General features: G+C 31.3%; 1 protein-coding gene and 1 long non-coding RNA gene across 3 annotated transcripts; both read right to left on the bottom strand.

Annotated features, from left to right (window-relative positions):
• Positions 1-390: 390 nt before the first annotated feature.
• LOC127712248 (uncharacterized) lies at positions 391-5,465 on the bottom strand. The gene is made up of 2 exons (XR_007987005.1): positions 2,325-5,465; positions 391-2,023 (listed from the first exon to the last, which is right to left on the bottom strand). It is a non-coding gene; the product is annotated as an uncharacterized LOC127712248 (long non-coding RNA).
• A 1,009-nt stretch (positions 5,466-6,474) lies between these two features.
• On the bottom strand, positions 6,475-25,254 carry LOC127712246 (transmembrane protein 248-like). 2 transcript variants are annotated; one of them, XM_052218568.1, is made up of 8 exons: positions 25,122-25,254; positions 19,544-19,711; positions 18,448-18,614; positions 16,410-16,525; positions 15,016-15,166; positions 11,701-11,869; positions 10,020-10,151; positions 6,475-6,870 (listed from the first exon to the last, which is right to left on the bottom strand). In XM_052218568.1, the coding sequence occupies exons 2-8, from the start codon at positions 19,691-19,693 to the stop codon at positions 6,853-6,855; spliced, it is 903 nt and encodes a 300-aa protein (XP_052074528.1). In that variant the 5' UTR covers positions 19,694-19,711; positions 25,122-25,254; the 3' UTR covers positions 6,475-6,852. The 2 variants fall into 2 exon arrangements, with proteins under 2 accessions (XP_052074528.1, XP_052074529.1); XM_052218569.1 differs by having other exon boundaries at positions 25,134-25,254.
• Positions 25,255-25,293: the final 39 nt, after the last annotated feature.

Genomic DNA, 25,293 nt, shown 5'->3' with positions numbered 1-25,293 from the left:
TAGAGTTAATTCTGCCATGTTTGCAATAGGGTTAATGTCAGCATGATTGTTTACTAATTCAGATAGGTGAATTTGCCAATTTTTTCTTTGAAAATTACCAGAACATTGTTTTGTCTTTTGAAGTTAACCATAAACTAATCATAGATACCAGGGTTAAAATTGGGTAAGCCAGAAGCGTGTTTCGTCTACAAAAGACTCATCAGTGATGTATGATAATTTCAGTTGTAGCTCATCAGTTAGAGTCATATACTTATTTTGATTTAAATTGATTTTCATGTTTTGTTGGTGGGTAACTTATCACATAATATTCTCACTATCTTTGTTTCAGCTTTTGACAGACTTTTTCACATCCAAATAAATACATTGGGTGAACATATAAAAAGTGTGACGTAATGTATTGGAGCACTTTATTTCAACATTATAAACAAAAATCATGAACAAAATACATTTAACATAATACAAATATGATTGAAAATGAAACCATGATATTAAACAGGCACACAACTGAAATGGCAGTCACAATTTTGTATTATATCACATGACAAAATCATTCTTCTGTTCATTTTATGGAATGATGCAGTCATCTATCAAACTCAAAAGACATTTTAAAATCATGAAATATTTAGTATCAATGAAACAATACGAGTATCATTTCTTTACTAGTAACTATGTCATAACTTTTTTAATTACTTTAAAACAAATATGACGAATAAATGGAATGGTCAGAGGTGACACAGTTAAATCATAATACTTCCAAAGCTCAAAACAAAATTATGTACTAGAAAATTACAATATTACATATTTTGTTAGGATCTGAAATGTTTCTCTGCTAAAAAATGATGATGAACTACTGAAAGCAAACCTATTCATATAAAACATGAATTATTCTGAGCTTAATTATAAATTTTGTCCACTTTAAAATGATTACATCATAAGTCTATTTAAGGAATGCTTATATTGTACAATGAAAACACTTTATAAATTTTATGCTTCAGAAGAGCTTTTCTGGATTTATTTTCATCAATATTTTAAAGCCACAGATTGTTATGACTATTTGGAGATCTTACCACTTTTTGTAAAATGGGTTGGAACATTCCTTACATACTGCCTTTGATCATAAATGTAATAAATAATATGACAACTTTTTTTATTAATGTAATGTACAATAATAAAATAAAGAATGGAAATGAGGAATGTGTCAAAGAGACAACAATACGACCAAAGAGCAAAAAACAGCCCAAGGCCACCAATGGGTCTTCAACACAGCAAGAATATCTAGAAACATTCCAAAACATTGTCATAAGGGAGATAGCAATCACCTTATTTTACCACTACAGTCAAACCTGTTTATTTAAATGTCACCTCTCTTATACAGTAGTTTGCTCTGGTTCCATAGGTGACCTTCATGTACAGGTTTTACTGTATTTCTAGCTTAATTTTTTGTCTGTATTGTGAGATCAGCTACAAGTATTCTTATCTAGTAGTTTTAAATTGGACTAGTTTGGGTAACAGTTATTTCCCTCTGATGCTAACATGTAAACATTTCGTAAATATACCAAATTCATTGTATCAAACTGACAGCTAGACTTTAGAAAAAGTGGTTTCCTCAAAAAAAATTATTTGTTTAAGTCTTGTTTAATTCATCATTTCAAACCTAGAATGAATCTTTTATCAGACTGAGTTGTATCACATGATTAAAGTTGGTTAGTCAAATAACATAATAATCCAGTTTGCCCTCCAACATGGCAAAAAAGGGAAGTAACTGCAACTCAACTATCCATATTTGTCTAATATTCTATTTGAATATGCTACCATTTAAAAAAATCACCATCCTTTAATTAATAATAATATAAATGTGTTTCTTAACAAAACTTATTTAAACTGCTATATCAGAACAACCCTTAATTTTATAAAATAAATACAATATATTTTCCCCTCGTGCAAAATAACCTATACACAATAAACCATAACAAATATAAAAATAAAATAAACTAATTTATCTAACAAATTATCAAAAATAAACCTCTTGCAATATAACAACACTTACAGCACATACATAGTCTGTGTCCAGTTACGAAGGATATCAAGATCAAAGAATAAATGTAATGTTCATATTTCCATAAACAACAGAAATAAGCTTCAAACAAATTAAGGTTTATTTTTCATAGAAAAAAAATGTTTGCTTTTGAAATTCAATATGAAAACATTTTCAAAAATTACATTTTTTTCCCAAAAGTTAAAATGCATCATTCATCAAATTTATAGACAAATTAAGTGCAAAGTTCAAGATACAAGCATCTGATGTTAAATTATCAAAAATAAACATCTTGCAATAAAACAACATTTACAGCACATACAGTCTGTGTCCAGTTATAAAGGATATCAAGATCAAAGAATAAATGTACTATTCATATTTCCATACACAACAGAAATAAGCTTCAAACAAAGTTTACTTTTCATATTTTATTTTTGCTTTTAACATTTTCAGAAATTATATTTTTTCAAAAGTTAATGCATCATACATCAAAATTATAGACAAATTAAGTGCAATGTTCATAAGATACAAGCATCTGTCTAAATATTTCATACTAAATATTATAATTTTTATGCTGATTGTCTTTATATTTTTCTTCAAATATTTGGGAACAAATGAATATTTTAGCTATACAAAATATATATATCATAAATGACAAAAATTTCAAAGTACTTTCCAAGAGATGTATCAGTTTTTTTTTTATAATTTGACAAACTATGGTTGTTTGGGAGATTTTTCAATGCACAGCTGAAGAAAATTTAACATCATTAAGTCAAAGCTACATCGTCTCTTGAACCTTTTATACTTTAAAAATGAAAAACATGCAGCAATAAAAAATCTCTTCTTTTGATATATTAAATGTTTTCTTTAATAAATTTCATAGGATTATTTTAGCATATACATCCACAGGAATCCCTTTTTACAAATTAGAATATATACAACAAGAAGAGAAATTAGTCCTACATGCAAATATTTTATAATGAGTTTAACTACTCCAACATATAGTCTAGGCAAAAGTGGCAGTTTGTGTGCATGTAAAACTGGTCCTATATTTTTTGTAGTTCCTGTTATTCTTTTGTTATGTATTACAGCACTATTTGTGTGAGTAGAAAATTTACTTTATTGGTCCTTGGTTAAGTATCTATAACATAATTCTACAAACTTGATCCAAAGTTAAATTTTCATATAGAGGCTCATTTCAATTTAAAGAAAATCATGGCCATGGGAATATTCTATAGACCACATATGCAATGATAATAAAATACTATAATATGTATGCTATAAATATCAGTACTTTTAATAAATATGTTAACAAAGCATGACTATGACCAATGACAAAGGAAATGCCCTTTTCTAACATATAAATTGTCTTAAGATAACATTTCATTAAGGGCTATTCCATTAAAATGTATGTGGGAGGGTAGGAAGGGACTTTCAAAATATCCCTACAACCAAGAACCATTTTTTAGATAATTTTGCATAATGGATAGACGCATACTGAAAAAAGACCCATGACCCACATTCAATAATTAAACTTCCCTTCCTACCCTCCCACATACATTTTAATGGAAAAGCCCTAAATTATGCACAAAACTGTTTGTTAACATACATATAAATGAAGTTAAAATCATTACCGATCAAAACTATGGGCATTTAAAAAATGATTCTGATGGTTTAATGAAAGTTACAAGACATCAAAAATAAATCCCTTTCAAGCACAATTTCTCACTATAAACCATTCAATTTTAATATTTACATACTTGTCCTCACCAATAGGTCAAGTACATATAATTTGGCAGTAATTTGAAATTCTAATAAATGTTTTTAATCATTTAGAACTTGTTGAACTGCAACTGGAAATTGTAAATATGATACAAATAGCATAAATTAAACGAAAAAGATTCATAGCAATAACATGATATTTCTAAAATTATTGGATAGGGGAAAGTCGATATTTTGCTTTTAAGAACTCTTTTTTATCAAGCAGTCTTTTCATTCTATTATTTATTACACTAATTTCAATTGATTGTCCTCTGGATGTATAAATACTACATCTAAAATTTGGTTTTAAAAAAAAATCAGATATAATCGTGTTCCATTAAAACATACATGGTATCCAGGGAAGGCACTTTAAAAATGGGGTAACCATCTATAGAGGCAAATTAAAATTTCACTTACATTTCCACTATGCAAAAACATAGATGACACCCACCCATAGTTGAAATTTTGAAGTGCCTTCCCTGGGTCCCATGTACTTTTCTGTGGAACAGCCAACAGTTCTACATGCATAATGTTCTTTTGTAAAATTTCAAAATATAGCAAAATACCTTTACTTCATGTTAAGCATTATATTGATATCAATCAAACTCCAATAATATTTCTGTTGAATAATAACCTACTAAATATGAACACCATATATATTGAGTATTTTTTCTTCCATTCTTTAGTGCATCCAATATCATGAAATATTTTACATATGAAAACAACGATTTGATAGCCTTGAGGAAAATAATGCATTTTTTAACATCATTCACACAAAATTTTTGAATGCAGATATCTGTGCTTTTTATGCTACTGGGCACTTTTCTGGAATCAAACGATTCAATTTTAATTTTCAATTTTTTGTTGAATTAGGTTTTTTCTGTAAAAAATAACATTTTTTAAATGTGCATCTAGGGAAGTAAAATTGGTACAGTTAGTTTTATTAATCTAAATTATTGTATAACCACATCAAAGAGCACTTACTATCATTTTTCTTATATTTACCACATACTATTCATAGAAAAAGTTCATCAGATATTAGAAACGAATCTAACCCAGTTCTGATTATTAAAAAAAAAAATATGAAATTACGTTATGGATTTTCTAACACTGAAACATATGAAGGAATAATGTTTTATTTTCAATTTACTCAGACAATATCACAACAAACAAATCTGAAAGGACCTAAATAATAACATTATGCAACTCTTTTTCCAGAAATCTTATTATGATTAAAATTGATAGTAACTTTAATATACTGAAATGTTTATTTTTACTAGTAAGATTTTTTGAAAAATAGCTGCTGTAACTGAAATGATATATATATATATATTTTTCATTGTTGAGAAGATCATTTACTAAAGTTTTAACTCAGTAATCCCTTCTTCAACAAGAGTTTTGCCACATTTTTTTTTCAAAGAAAAGCTGGGTACCAACTTATACATAGTTTTAAATCCAATATCATTTAATAAGACCATTGCTTCTATTAATAAGCTCTTAAATCTAGTTAGCTATGTTTAGTAAATTTACAATCTGATTGAAATAATTAACTAATTCTGATGACAAAATAGGTATGATTGTCATGTATTCACAAACTCTCAAAATCTCTATTATTACAAAATAATATGTATAGAATGTACTTCTAAATAAAGATTACAGAACCCTCTTAAGGATGTTCGCTACTCTTGTTTTTGACTTTTTGTCAGATATTCGGAATCCTCTAGTTTTATCCATGTATGTGCCAATAAAAATTTTGCCCGCTAACCCCTAATTTTCTTTTCATAATTTTATTACATATAGTTTAAATAGCCATATTTAAAAATGCTATAAAATCCTTGTTATTTTTTCATAATTTTTTAAAGAAAAAGGGTGCCAATGTTAAATGTATGAAAAGTCTAGAGAGAATTATTTCCCGCCAAATTTTCAATGGCTTATATCTCGAAAACAAGCACACGGACCCTTAATTTTTGTCTGCTTTTTTAGTTCCTTTATTTATATACTATCAATTTATAAGAGTCTTTTAAAAAGCTTGTTATTTTGAAACAGAGTAGCAAACATCCTTAAATTGCTATGATGACTACAAACTACAAAAAAAAATTGACAAATACCATATTACTGACTGATATAATGAAATATGTACACAACCAAATATGTTTATAGTTGAAATTATGTATATATATGTATAATGTGTAAATCAATACAATAAATAAAGAAATGAGTATGAGAAAACTTTGGTAAAATTCTATATATATATATTAACCATACATACATTTATCATTATTTCAAACACAACTTTTTTCTATTTGAAACATTTGCTGAAAAAAATAAACGTTAATTGCAATAAATGAGATCCTGTAGCCTTTTTTTCTACCATTGGCATTTTATCTTTATATTTAAAAGAAGTTACAACTTTTTTCCAGTTTGTTTGATTTTAGGAAGAAGCCACTAAATAAGTAGTATTCTTATCATATCTCTTAGCTGTGCATTTTGTGTAAACTTGTTTTCTTCATTACATTTTACATGGACATAAATTTTATGAAAACAGTGCCAGTGAAAAGGCATATGCACAGAAAAACCAAAACAAAATGTACTTATTATCCAAATTTATAAAACCTGGATTTTTATATCTGCTGACTGAATTTGATTGTCATTTTCAAAATTTATGATTCATGTTTAAAAAAAAAAAAAAATCCCAAATTTATGGCTTCATCTGCTAAATTTCTTTATTAATAGTCCACACACCAAATTATTCATAAACATTAATTTGCTTTTTCTATTAATTCAGTTATTCAACCTGTTTTTCCTGTCTGTCAAAGATTCTTGAAATTAATGAGCATAAAAGTTTCTAACTTCATGACAAACTGAATTATTAAGCAGATTGAAGTATGTTTCAAAGCATTTAAATAAAAACAGCTTCAACTGTTTACAGTTTCATGTGAACTACTGCTTTAATTGGATTTCTTTTTGATGAACATTTCTGTTTGATATCTTCAACAGCTGATCAGATTGCTGTCATAGAATAGTACAATTTTTGATCCTTTGTTGTACTATGTATACTATACTGAAGTCTGAACCTGAAAAATATAAAGAATATTCATAACATTGGCATCAATGAAAAAAAAGAATTTATTTCTCTGGAATAGAATCTTGGAATGCAGCAAACCCTGAAACCTGTGTCAACCCACATAGTCTACTCTGATTGCCTAGCTTGGAAGAAATATCCTTGATGTTGTAATAGTTATTCAAAATTCTTTCAGCATAGAAAACTATAAAGTACCAATCAAACCCATGAAATGCCATAAAAGCACTGGCTATTTAGTTCGCCTTTGTAGTGTTATGCATAAATTCTTATTAGAATTATAAATTTATGAGCAGAGTTTTCCATTCGGCATTTAAGCTGGGTGTGCCGACCACCTTTCCATTTTAGGAGGTGGTCGGCTTTTTTTTCAAATTCCAGATTTTTTTTGGTTCCGTACTGTACAAACTTAAATACTAATCGCGCCTTGCTGATTTATTTTCATTGACAAAAATGTCTGATCGTCAAATTTCAATGTTTTCTTTTATTAATCGGGGGAAGAGAAAGGCAGATGCAATGGTGATAAGGAAAATTCTAGGCCAAATAAGTCAACTAAAATGGATAGTTGTATTGAAATTGTTGAAATTGAAAAAAAAAAGCATCATAACAAAGGGAAAAGGCACACAAGCGAAGATAAATATGAACAGGACTTTAAATGGCTAATCGTCACAGAGAAAGGATATTACTGTTCTGTGTGCCAAAAATACAGCACTAAAGCGAGGAACAGAACAGAAACATGGATCGATAGGCCATGCATTCGCAGGAGGAGGGAGTCCTGCAAAAGCCATCTGCTATCCGAGATGCTAAGAGAAAAAAGGGATTCATTATTGAAAAAAATCAAATCATAGAAGAATATTTGACAGTTTATGTGACTACATCTATTTATTTTTGTTCAATTCCATTAAATGTGAATACAATACTAATCCTTCTTTTTGTGACCCCCACCCACAGTAAAAAAATAAACCCGGTTGGAAATGTTTAAAAAAAACAGAACACCCGGTTGCAAGTGTTTTTTTCAAAACACCCACCTTACCTTAGTGAATAAACTGCTTCGCTGAGCGCAGCTGGATACGCCCGCAGAGGTCCAACCCTGAACAGTTGGGGCAAAAATGGACACAATATTCAAGCTTGATACAGGTCTGAATTTGGATTGTAATTAAATATTTGACATATTATAGGTTTCTGAATAAATGTGGTCAAAGTTCTTGAAATTGGATATAAATTCAATTAAAGATTTCTTGCTGTTGTGCAATACTTAGTAAATCTATTGTCAGACTATAAACAAATAAAGTTCAATTTCTTCTCAATGTCATATTTGAAATTTATGAAAATCAATAAGGAGATTACATCAATAGCTATAAATAATTCACCAAAGTTTCATGAGAACTGCTGAAAGCATTTTTGAGTTATTGTCCAAAAACTGGAAAATTCCCCCTTTTTTAATGAATAAAACCCCATAACTCAAGAAATGTAAAATCTAAAATTTATAAAATTCTAAAAGAAGTTTACATCAACAGATATAAACAATTCACCAAAGTTTCATGAGAACTGCTGAAAGAATTTTTTAGTTATTGTCCGAAAACTGGAAAATCCCCCTTTTTTTATGAATAAGACCCTGTAACTCGGAAACGTAAAATCTAAAATTTATAAAACTCAAAAGGGAGCTCATGTCAATAGATATTAACAATTCACCAAAATTCTTTGCAAGTTGGTGAAAGCATTCTTGAGTTATTGTCGGAAAACTGGAAAATCCCCCCTTTTTTAATGAATAAAACCCCAAAACTCGGAAACGGTAAATCTGAAATTTATAAAAAACAAAAGGGAGCTCATGTCAATAGATATAAACAATTCACCAAAGTTTCATGCATATTGGTTAAAGCTTTTTTAAGTTAATGTCCGACATGTTGACTATGGACGGACAACGGTATACCATAATACGTCCCGTAAACGGGCGTATAAAAAAGGAGAACACTGTTATGAGTATGTATCAATTCAAACACTATTAATCAAAGCTTTACTTTTCAATTTATTGTTTCATTGTCTACAAATCAATTGCCAGTACATTTTTGAATTTTGATGTGACAATGCTGATGTTAATATTTTTTGATGTCACAATGCTTATGTTATTATGTCACAGTTGATGGTTCAATGATATCATATATGCCGACAGACCTCAGGTCAACCAGAGGAACTCAGTCACAAAAAAGAACTAAAATTTGATCTATTTTACATTACTTAATATCCAATCTGACAAAAAATGAAGGCAGTGTATAGGTTACCTGAATAATTATGCAACATTTGTAAAACACCCTCCCTTTCCCCTGGCCAACAAAAAAGAAAATGGCAACCTGTATATAGTTTGAAGGTACAATGCAAATGTTGAAACTAAAATAACAACACTTGTACATGTAAACTACTGTAAATTCAGAAATTATTGCGAGGTTTTTATTAATGCGAATAACGGGACTACTTGAGTGTCGCAATAATAAGAACTCGCATTCTGATATCAAATACATATATCTGTATGTAGCTTTTCCTAAATTTGCAACAGTTCAATTCGGATTTTTGTTAATTTTTCAAAAATCGCAATAATAAATGCACGCAATAATTTCTGAATTTACAGAATGCAAAACTTTCAAAGTCAATGAACCATGACTAAAGGTAAAGGGCCAACAAATAATCACAATATAAAGGAGATGTGCTAATGCTTATACAACTGCATACAAAATATCATAGATTTATCATCAGTGGTTCCCCATAAACTGATCTATTCATGAACTTATGTTAACAATGCATAAATTTCAAAATCTGTAGAACAGAACTAAGGAGGCAGGCCCAATAACCATGATGGAAATGAGATGTGCTAATGCTAATACAACTGCATACAAAATATCATTGCCTAATAATTAGTACTTCTTTTGACACTGCTGATGGTTAAAACAGCACGTCTAAGTCTTGCCTTTCTAAAACATGTAATAGGTTTGAAAGTTATCAAAGACCATTTAATGCTAAACAGATATATGTAACCATACAGATCCGTACAAAGTTCATACACGGCTTAATAATTTACTAAAAATCAGGGAATTGATGACAGATATCATCCAATCAGGAGTAACATATCATACAGCATAAGAATTATGTACATACCTCTGTGTATGGGTGTGATTTTGGTTTTGATGGTTTTCCTCGGATTAAAGCGTAACAAAACAATGTAATGAACATCACAACCAGGAAGTAACTCGTGTGCATCAAATGGAGGTTAATTACAGATCTGTCTTCCTGTAAACAAGATAATATAATCAAATGAAGGTTATTACAGAATATAAAAATCAAATAGAGGAAGTATGATAGGAGCTTTAATGCTGCATATAATCCAAGAAAACAGCTGGCTCCACATGATAAAAGGTTTTTGATAGTAAATCTAATCAAAAATACTACAAGAGTTAACATCATGTTGATGTTTTGACCTCTTGAATGTTTGATATATACTTTCGAAGATAGAATAAATGGTATGAAGGTCTATTTAAGTCACACCACTAATATACTACATAACTAGAGGCTCTCAAGAGCCTGAGTCGCTCACCTGTATTTACTGATGCTTTGGAAATCATGTAAAATAAGGTTAAAATCATAATTAATAGTATTAGATATTAGATATCATAATGATATCTAAGATAACAAAAAACTAAAATTTCTGTAAAATTACTAACTCAGGGGCAGCAACCCAACAACGGGTTGTCGGTTTCGTCTGAAAATTTCAGGGCAGATAAATCGAAATCTGATGAACCTTTTTGCCACCTGTCAGATTTGCTCTAAATGCTTTAGTTTCAGAGATATAAACCAAAAACTGCATTTTACCCCTATGTTCTATTTTTAACCATGTAGGCCATGATGGTTGGAAGGCGGGGTCATCGGACAAATTTTTTAAACTAGATACCCTAATAATGATTATGGCCAAGTATGGTTAAATTTGTCTCAGTAGTTTCAGAGAAGAAGATTTTTGTAAAAGATTACAAAAATTTATGAAAAATTGTTAAAAATTGACTATAAAGGGCAATAACTCCTAAAGGGGTCGACTGACAATTTTGGTCATGACGACTTATTTGTAGATCTTACTTTGCTGAACATTATTGCTGTTTACAGTTTATCCCAATCTATAATAATATTCAAGATAATAACCAAAATAAGGAAAATTTCCTTAAAATTACCAATTCAGGGACAGCAACCCAACAACAGGTTGTCAGATTTGTCTGAGAGTTTCAGGGCAAATAAATCTTGACCTGATAATCAGTTTTAAACGATGTCATATTTACTCTAAATGCTTTGGTTTCAGAGATATAAGCCAAAATCTTCATTTTACCCCTATGTTCTATTTTTAGCCATGGCGGCCATCTTGGTTGGTTGGCGGGGACACATTTTTTAAACTAAATACCCTAATGATGATTGTGGCCATGTTTGATTAAATTTGGCCCTGTGGTTTCAGAGGAGAAGATTTTTGTAAAAAACTAATGACGACGGACAACAGATGCCAAGTGATGAGAAAAGCTCACTTGGCGCTTTGGGCCAGGTGAGCTAAAAACATAGCGACTATAAAACCATTTCCTGTTTTTCGTTCCTGACATACTGCACATTCCTGATCAGGATTTTTCGTGAAGCAGAAAACTATTATCCACAATTTCATGAAATTTGTAACTGAAGTATAAGATTTCCTGAAAATCTGTATATCTGAGTAACCAAAAGTATTAATGATAAATTAAAATCAATAGGCATCAATAAACTTTGGGTGCTCATCAGTACCTGTTTCTTATCAGTTGATCAATATACTTACAAGAGTTAACATCATGTTGATGTTTGGATCTCTGGAATGTTTGATAAGTAGGTGTGGACTTCCAGGACACACCTTTTTTCCACCTGCCTGACTACTTTTATGAATGGCCACCATCTTACTATGGTATTCGGCTCCTGATTCATTCATACCATAACAAACTCCAGGTTGCCTTAAAAGAAAATGTTTTGAAATGGTAATATTACATTATAATAATAATAATCAGCCACACAATGAGCACCTCATATAAAGCCTGATTCCTTCTTCTTCCAGAGCTCCAGATAAGAATTCACAAATTGGGGTTTTTACCCACCATTTTTTTATGTAATTGGGTGATAAAGTTTTTTAATTGCATTATCAATTCCAATTCACCCCTCAAGCAAATATCAAATTGGGTTTTTCACCACCAAGCTCCTTAATGTATTGGGTTTTTTCATCAACACAATATTGAATATTTAGGCATGTTATAATCACATTATATCAACCCCAGATGTGTTTCCATCTTAAATGTGTTTCTTTCTTTGTATATGTGCTTAGCTGTTTTATTTGGTTTATTCACTGACGAGCAATTGTACGTTTAATTTGTGTCCCGTTTTAAACGTTCTGTCAGTTTTGTATTTTCTCAAAACTTATGTAAACTGCAGCTGGTGTCACTAGTTGGACAGTAACTAATTGCCTTTCTAGATCCCATATGATCACCCTACAGTTTATAGTTGGGGTAGGTATGGCTAAGTGTTTAGATTTTTATGTAATATATGTGAAATTTAGGTGCTGTAAGAAAGTTTTGCCAGTCCTTTCACCTATTTGCCAGATCTACTTTTTAATAAAAATAAAAAGTAGTTCCCAGATTTAAGATATACCCCAAAACCTTGAGATTTATAGGGTGGTTTAATGATGGAGACCACATTCAACTTCAATCTACAAATAATTCTGCAACATCAAGTAAATAAATGACAATGTTATACTGCACTTGCCAATAAGACAACTATCTTAAGCATCCAGAACAATTAGACCAAAACAAAGAAAGTGTCAAGCTGCATAATTTGATGTAAAAAACGGATATGTGTATTCATTCATCAACTAAAATGAAAAAAATAATATATAAACTGTTTTTGTTTAATTCAATTTACATAAATCTGGGTTAAGTTGTCCCATATCAGAACTTTTGGTTTCCGATGCTTTCCAACTACATATCATGTCATAATTGATTTGGCCTTTCACTTTTTCCAACTGATTTCGTTTTTGACGAAACCCCATGTTTATCGTTCTATAGCAATGTTCTCGTCAAGGTACGCAAACACGCCCGTGCGTTCAATGGACGCTTCCTAAAATCACTAGCTGAGTCTTGTTATCATCATAACTTACCCTCAGCTATCAAAAAGAAGCCGAAAACATGCTTCTATTCAATATTTTTATCGGACATTTACTTTCGTTTTAATTCATTGTATGTTATGATAAATCCCGAGCAATTCGAAAAAATATGACAGCATGTCACACGCTAACTGGATAACCGCTGAGAAGATCGAAATGTTTTCATAAACACGTGTACCTTTTGAGCAACGGAAAATTCCAACAGGGACCCATTACAGCTACTTGATGCAGGGCTCTATTTTAAGAACGAAAGGACATTTCCAATTATAAACATTATAAAAATAGATTTACGCGACGACTGTAATCAGATAAGGGTAAATAACGCAAACGATAGCGAATAAAAGCGTTAAGAACTCATGGTTTTGGCATATAATTGGGTTTTCCTTTGAATTAATTGGGTTTTTGAACCCTGCAATGGGCAATTGCATTGGGTTTTTAATTATTTGTATTGCGTGATCACGCAAATACGCAGCTTATCTGGAGCTCTGTTCCTCCCTAATTTCAACCAAAAAGATCTCTATTACTCCACAAAAAGTATGATTTAATCAGAAAATGCTTTTTACTAAATATCTGTTTATTCATGGACAACATATGCCAATAGCTTACAAGTCCTAGATCTGTGTGCTAAAAATGAGGCTTCTTGTACATTTCTATAGTCAGTATTTAAGCAACACGACAGGTGCCACATGTGGAGCAGGATCTGCTTACCCTTCCGGAGCACCTGAGATCACCCCAGTTTTTGGTGGGGTTCGTGTTGCTTAGTCTTTGGTTTTCTATGTTGTGTCATCTGTACTATTATTTGTCTGTTTGTCTTTTTATTTTTGGCCATGGCGTTGTCAGTTTGTTTTCGATCTATGAGTTTGACTGTCCCTCTGGTATCTTTCGACCCTCTTTTAAGTTCCCCTATTTCTGCCCATCGTCATTTAACTATTGACTTGTTCTCAAGTCTTTATTACAAACAAAATAACCTACAACAGGAGTTTTAACAAACACTTGCCATAACAAACTCTTTCAAACATATTGAACATATACCTCTCACCTGTTAAAAGTGTTCTAGCTAAGATTGGGGACAGAGTGGCGCAGTTTAAAGGTGAATAGTTTCTTGCTCTGTTTGAAAGACTTTATCATGTTACTTGATTAAGATTTTTAAATAATCAAATAAATAAGTGTATTTTTCTTGATTTATAATAAATTCATAAATTTTTGCAAAGTTTTTATTATTTCCATGTGATAGGTTTTGCAAAACCAAGAACTCCCATTTCAATTTGGATAGCATTATTTGTATGCTGTGTTTCCTGAAATTGAAAAAATGTATTCAACAATCACAATAAGATAGCACACATTGTTGTGCTAAGCATAACCCCCCCCATGTAAACAAGAAGTATGTTTATTAAAGAACCTAAAAGGGATCACACGTAACAACACATCACTTAGACACTGACAAGCTGCTGACAAAATATGAAGTCATTCTGTTTTGTTGTACTTGAGAAAGGTTTATAAAAAATTCTTAAGTTCATTCAACATATTGAAAAAGTAGGTGTCTGACAGATCTGAGAGGTGCTCACACATACTTGTCACTTACAAGCTGCTTACCGAATATGAAGTCAATCTGTTTTGTAGAAGTTGAGAAAAATGTGGCAAAATATTGATTAGACGAACAGACTAATGGACAAACAGATGAACAGAGGGACAAGGTGAATGCAATATTACCTCCAATGCTAGAGAGCATGGAGAGAGGGTATGGTCATGATCATAATAATGCATGCACAAATTTCTGAATCTACAGTATATAGTATTTAGGGGTTTTACAACATATAAAATAATTCATTAGCAAAGAAATTTTTTTTCCTTCAGAAAACAAAAATGCATAGGGCACTAATGTCAGAGAAGGGTGCAGCTTCCCTTTATTTCAGGCTTTACCTTGCACCTGGTATACATTATACATACCTGACACTTGGGAAGAAATAGGCAGGAGCCTGGAAGTTGACACAAGCCAGTACTTTGACAGTTGAACACCTTCCTGTCTTCAAACAACTGATTTGATTCCAAGCAATCGGCAGATATAATGTCAAATTCATCGTGTCTTCTATTTTATGATCTGAAACAAAAAATATTGTCAATGAAATTAAACATCTCATTGTAAAAAAATTAAAAAAAAATTCAGGATCTTCTTTCATGGACTGTAAATTCTTTTGGAATGTGCCTAATTTTTTTTTTGGGGGGTGGGGGTTAAAATTTTGCTAGTCATTGATTGATCCCCCATTACTTTTGAACTTTTGGAGAGTCTTATACTTTGTACAATAAAGGCTCAAATGAATTTTCATTTTTTATTTGACATACATAAAATGTAGATTTTCAACACTACATCATGTACATTGGGACAACTACCCACTAATGTACAAAGACTCCTTTATAACATTTTATAACATGCTCTTTATCGCAAAGATCCACACTGAAAGATCAACTATGAATAGTCTGTTTGACAACGAGATCTCCCAATTTTTTACTGACCTTGGACTATCAAGCCACCAGTTTTACAACTGTTTACTTACTCTGCATTATAAAAAACACTATGTTTGAAAATATATGTACCATTAAAAGTTCATTGACAGATCAACAGAGAATATTTAATTATTGTTCTACAGGTATTATCCGACAATTGAAGTTGTTTGCACAACTAACAAACTTTTTTGGAATAATTTTAATACATCAAATTGACATAAATTCTTAACTGACTCGCAACCAATGTCAAATGAATGTCCAAAAATAAAATTCCATTTCTAACCTTGATCACATTAATTCTATTAGAATAGTCCTTATTGAAGCACATTAAATCTAAATTTGAGAATAGGCAGAGAAACATGTGTTACATAATAATCGATAAATGTAATTTTTTTTTTTGGGGGGGGGGGAATGTGGTGAAACATGTAATTGATATTTTACTATTGTTTCAGATAAGGGTGAAGGTTTGGTACCATTAAAACATTTAAACCTGCTGCAATTGTTTGCACCTGTCCTAAGTCAGGAATCTGATGTTCAGTAGTTGTCGTTTGTTGATGTGGTTCATAAGTGTTTCTCGTATTTTATATAGATTAGACCGTTGGTTTTCCCATTTGAATGGTTTTACACTAGTAATTTTGGGGCCCTTTATAGCTTGCTGTGTGGTGTGAGCCAAGGCTCCGTGTTGAAGAACGTGCTTTGACCTATAATGGTTTACTTTTATAAATTGTGACTTGGATGGAGAGTTGTCTCATTGGCACTCATACCACATCTTTTTATATCTATTGATCTGTGTAACATACCAAGCTTTCAATGTTATTTTTAATCTCTAAGTAACTTACCCCTCAAACCAACCATACTACCATTCAATGAAGCATAAAGGAATGTTATATTGTGAGGCATTTTGATCAATTCTCTTGTTGGGGTTATCTCCACCCACATTGATATAGACGTGTTCCTGTAATGATAAATAATGTACTGTGGATTCATTATTATTCGTTGGATACCAATTTTCATGGATTTCGTGGATAAAGGTGAACCACGAATTCAAATGTTCAACAAATTACAAATTTTCTATAGGAATGTATGCAGGCTTTAGAAAAACCATGCAATTAAAGATCCACGAAAAATGCAAGTTTTCCTCAATCCACGAAAATTGGTACCCACGAAAATAAATGAATCTACAGTATTACCAAAAGTAAAACTAATAGATAAATGTGGAAAGCATATTTTTGTTAATTTTTTGGATCACGTTTTAAGACAAAATGTTTGTGTCATGTTATACTACTTCCTTTTCCTTTATTTTCTTTATCTACATCATGTGACTTTCTACAGATTTCATGACATAGATGTGTTAATCATGTTTTAAGTACAACTGCTGATATTTTAGTGTCTAAAGTCATGTTTTCTATGTATGATATGTTAGAACATATAAATACAATGATACAGAAGGATTTATATATTATATATATATATCTGTCTTTTTGTGACTTTAATTTTTAAGGGTATTTGTTTTGTGTTTGTCACATAGGGTAAGGGTTACATAATTTGTGAATGCAAAATGTGTATGTATACCATGTATACAGGTGATATCTCACAATTTCATTTAAAAAGAGGATTTTTTTTATGATAATAAAGCTTTAAAAATAAAAATTGCATACATTCATGAATCAATGTGTACATTAGTTAAACTGCAATTGTAGAAAAATAGATAATAAACTGCTGACACAGAGATATGTCTCGCCTGTCGGCATAAAATTCAGAAACAGACAATCTGATGGACAGCAACATTGCTAATTAATTTAAAGTTGCAGGACCATGAACTAGTGGGCAGGGCCTCAAAATGGTCGTCAAACTGAGATGTACAGACAGTAATAAAATTCTATAGAAAATATAGTTGGCTATTGTAAGTAGCTCCTATCAAACTAACTTTATAGTAGAAAAATTAATATTGAAATTGGGTAATTAATTGAAAGTCACTGAACTATAACCTATGGGGGCAGGGCCTTGAAATAGTCTTCAAACTGATATGTCCTGATAGTAATGCAACTTTATAGAAAAATATAATTGATCTATCACAAGTACTTCCAATCAAACTGATTTAAACAGAAAACTTAACATTGAAAAATGCTAATTAATTCAAAGTCACTGGACCATGGCCTAGGGTGCAGGCCTCGAAATAGTCGTCAAACTGATATGTACTGATAGTAATGCAACTTTATAGAAAATATAATTGATCTATCACATGTACTTCCTATCAAACCAATTTAAACAGAAAACTTAACATTGAAAAATGCTAATTAATTCAAAGTCACTGGACCATGACCTAGGGTGCAGGGCCTCAAAATAGTTGTCAAACTGATATGTAATGATAGTAATGCAACTTTATAGAAAATATCATTGATTTATCACAAATAGTTCCTGTCAAACTATCAAACTTGAGAAGAAAACTCAACAATTGTTGTCGCCAACAACCACACAGGAAAAGCAATACATATGTCACGCCTTCCGGGACTTTCGTAGCAGGCGAGACAAAAACTGTAAGATTAATTCATGTAATTGATGTCATTAAGCTGTATACAAATAATTGTATAGTTCTAATATGATAGTTACCCTGAATTTTCACTTCATTGAAACCATAGCGAATATTTTTGAAATTACAGTAACTCTTATTTTATTTCTTTTGTCTCAATTAAGTCAATATCCAAAACACGTTATTTATAAATTAGACAGTTTTAAAAACAAATACTTGCTCCCATCCATACATTAAATTTTGAAGAGTAAGTAATTGTTAGTTTTTTCTGATGAAGACTTTTTTTTATTTCCTAATTTGCAGACTGTTTATTTCTATGTCCATGATGACAGACAAACTTGTCTTACACTATTTCGTCATTTGAAGGTCTTAAGAAATGTGACGTTGGTCTGATCTTTGAGTATATATGGTGCAATCTCAATGGAGGTTCAAAATCTCCCATCTGTATATCTGAATCATTATTTGTAATACAAAAGTCAACTTCAGCAAAGTTCTCCAAAAATGCCTGCCATTCCTGAAAAAAAAAAATCGTCAAAATCAACAATGTCTCCTAGTGCAGCTTTCTTTTTCAAAGAAAATAATTTTTTGCAATAGTGTACCTATATATCGCCTAGCTGACTCAGAATGGAAGGAACCGCTTTGGTGGTCTCATGGTAGCATGTTCACCTCGAGTGTGGGAGGAGGTGCAATCGAACCCCAGCCGAAACAAACCAAAGACTTTCAAAAATTGGTATTTGCTGCTTCTCCACTAAGACAATAAAAGGATGCAGCATTAAGGAGTAAGAGCAAAGACTGGTTGGCTCGTAGTCAGAATAATGTGTCTGGGTAAAGTGACATGTCTTCCTGCAGACTGTTACCTTGTGAACTAGCACGTTCAAAATCCAACTCAGCATGTTGGTCTAGTACAAGGCAGGTTTAATATTCATATTACATTAACATGTTCTCGTCCTAAATATGAATATTAATTTGCCGCTGGATGTTAAGCAGCCATCATCATCATCATCATCATCATCAAAATGGAAGGTAGGTCCCCTGCTCTCTCTGTCTTACAGCCCTACCATATGTATTTTGGTTTTCTGGATCATTTTTATTTAATCTTAGCTTGAACACAGTAATATATTTATAATGTACTGTTCACAGTTCAATAACAGTTATTTCAGCAAATGAAAAAAAAATATTCTACTGAAACTGAAATCTAATATTCTTTCTTCTTTTTTATGCTTTCAAACATTTGTGTCAAACATACCATACAATATTTTGGGACAAAGTATAATCCAAAAGATCTTTTCCCAATTACATTCCCTCCTATCAAAATAATGAAAATGGAGGAGATGGAGTATGATTGCCAATGAGACAACTATTCAGCAGAGACCCTATATTTATAGACAAATTGTGCTCCAAGTGATCTTCCCTAAAAACTTTCCACTTGTTTATTGTACTCACCTCTGTTAAATCTGGATTGTAGATGTCATTAGATTTGAAATAATAAGACAGTGAAATCAAAGCTATGGCAAATGCTCCCAGACAGACCATGAACATAACCAGTGGAGGACGGCTGCTGGCAAAACCTTTCAGGTTCTCCCATAATGTCATGTTGTCAGCCAATTAAATCTGAAAACAAAAGGGATAATTAAATATCAAGTAACAAATTCTTGGTCACTAAAAACAAGCATATACTGAGGAATCATTTATTTTGGTGGGTACCAGTTTAGTGGGTGAAATATCAAGAAACAAAATCTTGGTCATTAAATACAGACACATACTGAGGATTCATTTAGTTTGGTCAGTACCAGTTTGGTTGATGGAGGAAAAAATTATTTTCGTAGATACACGAGATATATTTGATTTAAAAAAAATGAAGTGTTGCCAAAGTTGGCAAAGGAGGGACGAAAGATACCAGAGGGACAGTCAAACTCATAGATCGAAAACAAACTGACAACGTCATGGCCAAAAATAAAAAGAAAAACAGACAAATAATAGTACAGATGACACAACATAGAAAACTAAAGACTAAGCAACACGAACCCCACCAAAAACTGGGGGTGATCTCAGGTGCTACGGAAGGGTAAGCAGATCCTGCTCCACATGTGGCACCCGTCGAGTTGCTTATGTTATTACAAATCCGGTAAATAGTCTAATTCGGTAAGTCACATTCGTGAAAAGGGAGGGTATTGTAGTTACAACATAAGGAACATATCCGATATCATCTGTGAAATGGTTATTCCATAACGGTCAACCAACTCGTGATGGCGTCCGTAAATTAGCCTTTAGATAGAAAATTTATACTTCACTGAACATTGATAAATGTATTAGTCATTGTTAGTGGTTCTCATCTATACCCATGAAATCCAACGAAAATTGATATCCCTTGTATAATAATGAATTCACAGTAATGACACTGACATGGAAAATTAAACATGTATGCTACATATAGCATATAAATAAGAAGATGTGGTATGAGTGCCAATGAGACAACTATCCATCCAAGTCACAATTTGTAAAAAGTAAACAATAATAGGTCAAAGTAAGGCCTTCAACATAGAGCCTTGGCTCACGACGAAACAGATGTATTTGTATTTGAACAACCTTTGTGAAAACTAAAAAATAATAAAATAATCAACGTTGATGACATTTTGTTGCTTGTATTCTATTTATTTTCTGATTTTTTTCAAATCAACTGATTATCTGGTGAGTAATTTAAACTGATATTTGTTAAGACTGCTGTCACTTTGTAAATTTAATTTCGTCAAATTTGTTAATGCATGTATAAAAGTTTACTTATGTAAGTCAGAAACATGTTTCATTTTGATTGATATACCATGTTCATGATGTTAACCCCTTCTTTATTCTATATTAATCTACATCATGTCACTTGTATACATGTACATATTATCATATAGATAGGTTTTCTATTGATATAATTGGAAGGAGTTATTTTCTTTTGCTGCCATTGTGGAGTTCAATGTGCAGAATTCCTTAAGAAACCAACAAATTTCAAATTGTTGTACTGACCGCAAGATTTTTTATATATCTATAACCTTGTAAATGTGTATTACATCAATAAGATCAAGTTAGAGTTTTAGAGTTGCTCAATACATACATGTTTAAATTCAGTAAGTCATTCTCAAATAAGAAAATTACCAACATTGACCAGTTTGACCTCCAACATAGGGACAAAGGGAAATAACTCCATCTCAAATTACATCAATGGAAAACTACCCTTTAACCTTTGTACGATACTTCCTTCCTATCATTCTAAAAATTTGTATAATATATCACATGTATCAGTAACCAGTAGTCATAAATGACCTTAAGTATATTCATTGATATTATACAACAGTCAATCTTGTTTTTGTTACAGTTTAAAATCATACACATTATCAGCACGTAAAGCACTAAATTTCCTTCAAATATTCACTTCTTGTTTAGCACCACTGTTAGGAAATAATACCTTGATCAGAGTTTTAAGGCTATGTTTCACTGAATTATGATGCCTTTTATCATTTAACACAATGATGTATCAATGTTTACAAGCAGGAAATGTTACCTGTACACAAAAATTGTGAAGTTGCTGAATGCATTGTGTACAAGGTTTCTATTTATACTGCTGTATATGCCATAACAGATGAATAGAATGATAAAAACAAATTACTGGAAAATATGTTGTATATCATGTAAAGGGAAGAATTAGGAAAATGTTAACAAGAAGCATCCTCTCACTTGGATAATAGTGGGTTTTAAAAACACGACCCATTACTTTTCATTAAAAATTAAAGTATGATACAATGCGTTTAAAAATAAGCACCTCATTAAAATCGTTTCAGCATTTGGTTAGTCACGTCTGTACCTATCATAATATATTTACCATTATTCTGTACATGTTTTCTCGTCTTTTTTGGGGGAAGAGGGGACAAGTTTGTTAGAAATCATCACAAGCAATTCAACAATTAGAAAAATTGCTTTGTTGTTCAAAGTTTTCTCAATATTCAATAATGTTATGATCTGTTTTCATTTTAAATACATGTACTTTATTTACAAATTATATCAATTAAAACTATCAACTGACACATCTAAGTTAATTTTTGATATTCTATTTTTGAAAAACTTTAAATTAAAAACAATGAAGCCATTACCCTGTTTAAGCTGTTGTTTAATCATGAGAAAATTAGAAGCAATAAAATGAAAAACTTTGTGTTTGTATCACTATCATGACTATTGCAATGTCAGACAACAGGTATATATTTTGTTACACAGAAGTTATACCACGACATGAGGTACTAAAGTGTAAAAGGTGTTCAGTTTGGTTGCACTGAATCTGCAAGTTACTGTAATTTCAGAAACTATTGCAAGGTTTTTATTTATGCAAATAATGTGACTCCTTGAGTATCGCAATAATAAGATCTCCAATTCTGATATCTGATAGTGATAATTGAACTCACATTTTTGTTTATTCTTCAAAAAATTGCAACAATAAATGCATGCAATAATTTCTGAATTTACAGTACCGGTATTGATTTTAAATCAATGCAGAATTTCTCAAAACTCATTTCATTTAATGAACAAGAATGTGTCCATAGTACACGGATGCCCCACTCGCACTATCATTTTCTATGTTCAGTGAACCGTGAATTTGGGGTAAAAACTGTAATTTGGCATTCAAATTAGAAAGATCATATCATAGGGAACATGTGTACTAAGTTTAAAGTTGATTGGACTTCAACTTCATCAAAAACTACCTTGAAACAAAAACTTTAACCTGAAGCGGGAAAGACAGACAAACAGACGCACAGACCGAAAAACATAATGCCTCTCTACTATCGAAGGTGTGGCATAAAAATTGCTAACTATTTTACCTATTTAATTTTTATCAAATATGTGCTATAATAGCAGTTACCTAAATATATATAAAATGCTCTCCTGTAAATTATATGTTAATTTTATGTTTGAATATTTATATAATGAAACCTATAATTTTGTGGTGGAATAGTAATTTTTATGTGTAGTTCTAAAGTTTTTTTTTCAAATTTCATTGTAATGCAACTAGTGTATTTTTTGTCATTTATCAATATAAAAACAATTTCTGGAATTAATAAAAAATTAACCAACTGATTTAATCATGTTAATCATATGCAATTAAATTTTCACACCTTAAAATAATAAATTCCTGGATGTAACATTGTGTAATAAAAAGATTAATCAGTTGATTTAATCATGTGATTAAATTTTCACACCTTGTTAAATGGTTTATGTTTATTATTTTTACAGTTATAATAAGCATATTAATCAACCGACATTCTGGAAGCTGTTTGATTGCATTTAAAATTTAAAAAAAAAGGGTTGGAAAAGATGTCATAAATCTTAAATGCGTCAGTGATGTTTGGAACAAAAAAGAGCAAATTTCCCCTTGAGAGACCCCCTAATTATAACTGTGTAACTGGGAATGAGTGAAAAATAGATAAAAAATTGAAAAAGCATAATATATAATTTGTAAAGCATCATGTTAACCATGGGTGCTGAAATAACTATTGAGTATGTTAAAGGTATCAAATTAAATAGGTGCAGATTTGACTAGGTACAAAATCGACAATATCATGTATACAGGATGCTGATTTCACTAGGTGAGGAAGAGGTCTTATTTTAATGTCTGTGCTTGTAAATTTTGTAGTGTAACCATGGCCATATTTGTCAATTCCTTCTGATGAACCTTTATCAGATCTGTTTATAAACACAATTCATAAAAACGATATCCTGGATAGTTGTTGTGTCAATGTGGAGATTGAAAAAGTCGTATCATGTGACATTTTTCTAGTTATTTACACAGGCGAAATAAGCAAATGTAATGATTTAAAAAGATTCCCACTTAAAAAAGACTACCACACTGTTCCAGTTTGACCCCCTCAGCCTGCTGACAACCAACAGTAGGCTGAAATAGCAAATTTGTTGACGTTTTCATGCAGACGCTCTTCTTGTGATCTTATGATATTCCTATCACCTGATCACCGCATACATGTATATATATATATTTCTGAGATATCACATGACTTTTGTGTGTAAAATGAAATCAGACACAGTAAAAGGGACTATCTTGGAACTGAAGTATTGCACATTTTTCCCACTTTATTTCATCTTTAATATGCAGAGCCAGAGGTACAATTGTGAATAATATAAGCAGGCATGGTACAAGCTGACAATGGGCAGAGTTTGCATTAATACAAGTTTTTAATAGCATCCCTCTTCCCATTGATTAGTGTAAGTACTTAGCTACGCATGAATTTTTTTTTGGTTACTATTACTTTATTAATTCACAAAACCCTGATGTAAAAAAAGGAAATCTATATATTCATTTCAGAAGGACCACAGGAATCGGAAATTCTATCAATAAAATTCTGTAAATAATAAAGTAGACTATCAGCATGATTAGTAGAGTTTCTCGTAGATATACATGTATAAAGTCGACTATCAGTAGAGCTTCTCGTATATGAGAAGCTCTACTGATAGTTGACTTTATTATTTACAGAATTTAATTGATAGGATTTCCGATTCCTGTGGAAGGACCATCAAGGCATTTAAATGACTTTTCCTTCCGAGCATCCGAGATCATCCCCCAGTTTTCGGTGGGGTTTGTGTTGCTCAGTTTTTGGTTTTCTATGTTGTTTTTGAACTTTTCTTTGTCTGTCTTATTCTTTTTTAGCCATGGCGTTGTTAGTTTATTTTCGACTCATGAGTTTGAATGTCCCTTTGCCAGGCTTCAAGTGTGACATATAATTTTTGCTGCCCAAATTTTAAATAGTTATGTGCTGACTTCTTGTCCGAAAATTAACATTGGGTATTGTTCCGTAGTTCTGACATACCAGATCAAAGCATTAAATATTTGACCTGGAATCCTGATGAAATAATTCGTGCTTCTATTTTAAATTATTTATGGTTCTAAGGCATGCATGAGATGAGTGGCCACAATATTCTTCCACTGATAGACTAAAATGCATAGACAAGAGTCAATAATAACTCATTTAAGATTTACCAAATATATTACAGTTTATATTCGACTGTAAATTCACGACATTATATCTCCACATTCAGCAGCAACAACTTGTCAAAAATGTTGTCAAATCTGGTGCATCAAACGTCACAACTTCCGGAACCCATTTTGAAAGGTAATATATCACGTGATTTCTATTCCACATGGCTTCTAT

This window comes from Mytilus californianus, unplaced genomic scaffold (genome assembly GCF_021869535.1).
Source record: "Mytilus californianus isolate M0D057914Y unplaced genomic scaffold, xbMytCali1.0.p SCAF_8, whole genome shotgun sequence".
In the NCBI taxonomy this organism is placed as follows: Eukaryota; Metazoa; Mollusca; class Bivalvia; order Mytilida; family Mytilidae; genus Mytilus; species Mytilus californianus.
This window is presented reverse-complemented; position numbering and strand designations above follow the sequence as displayed.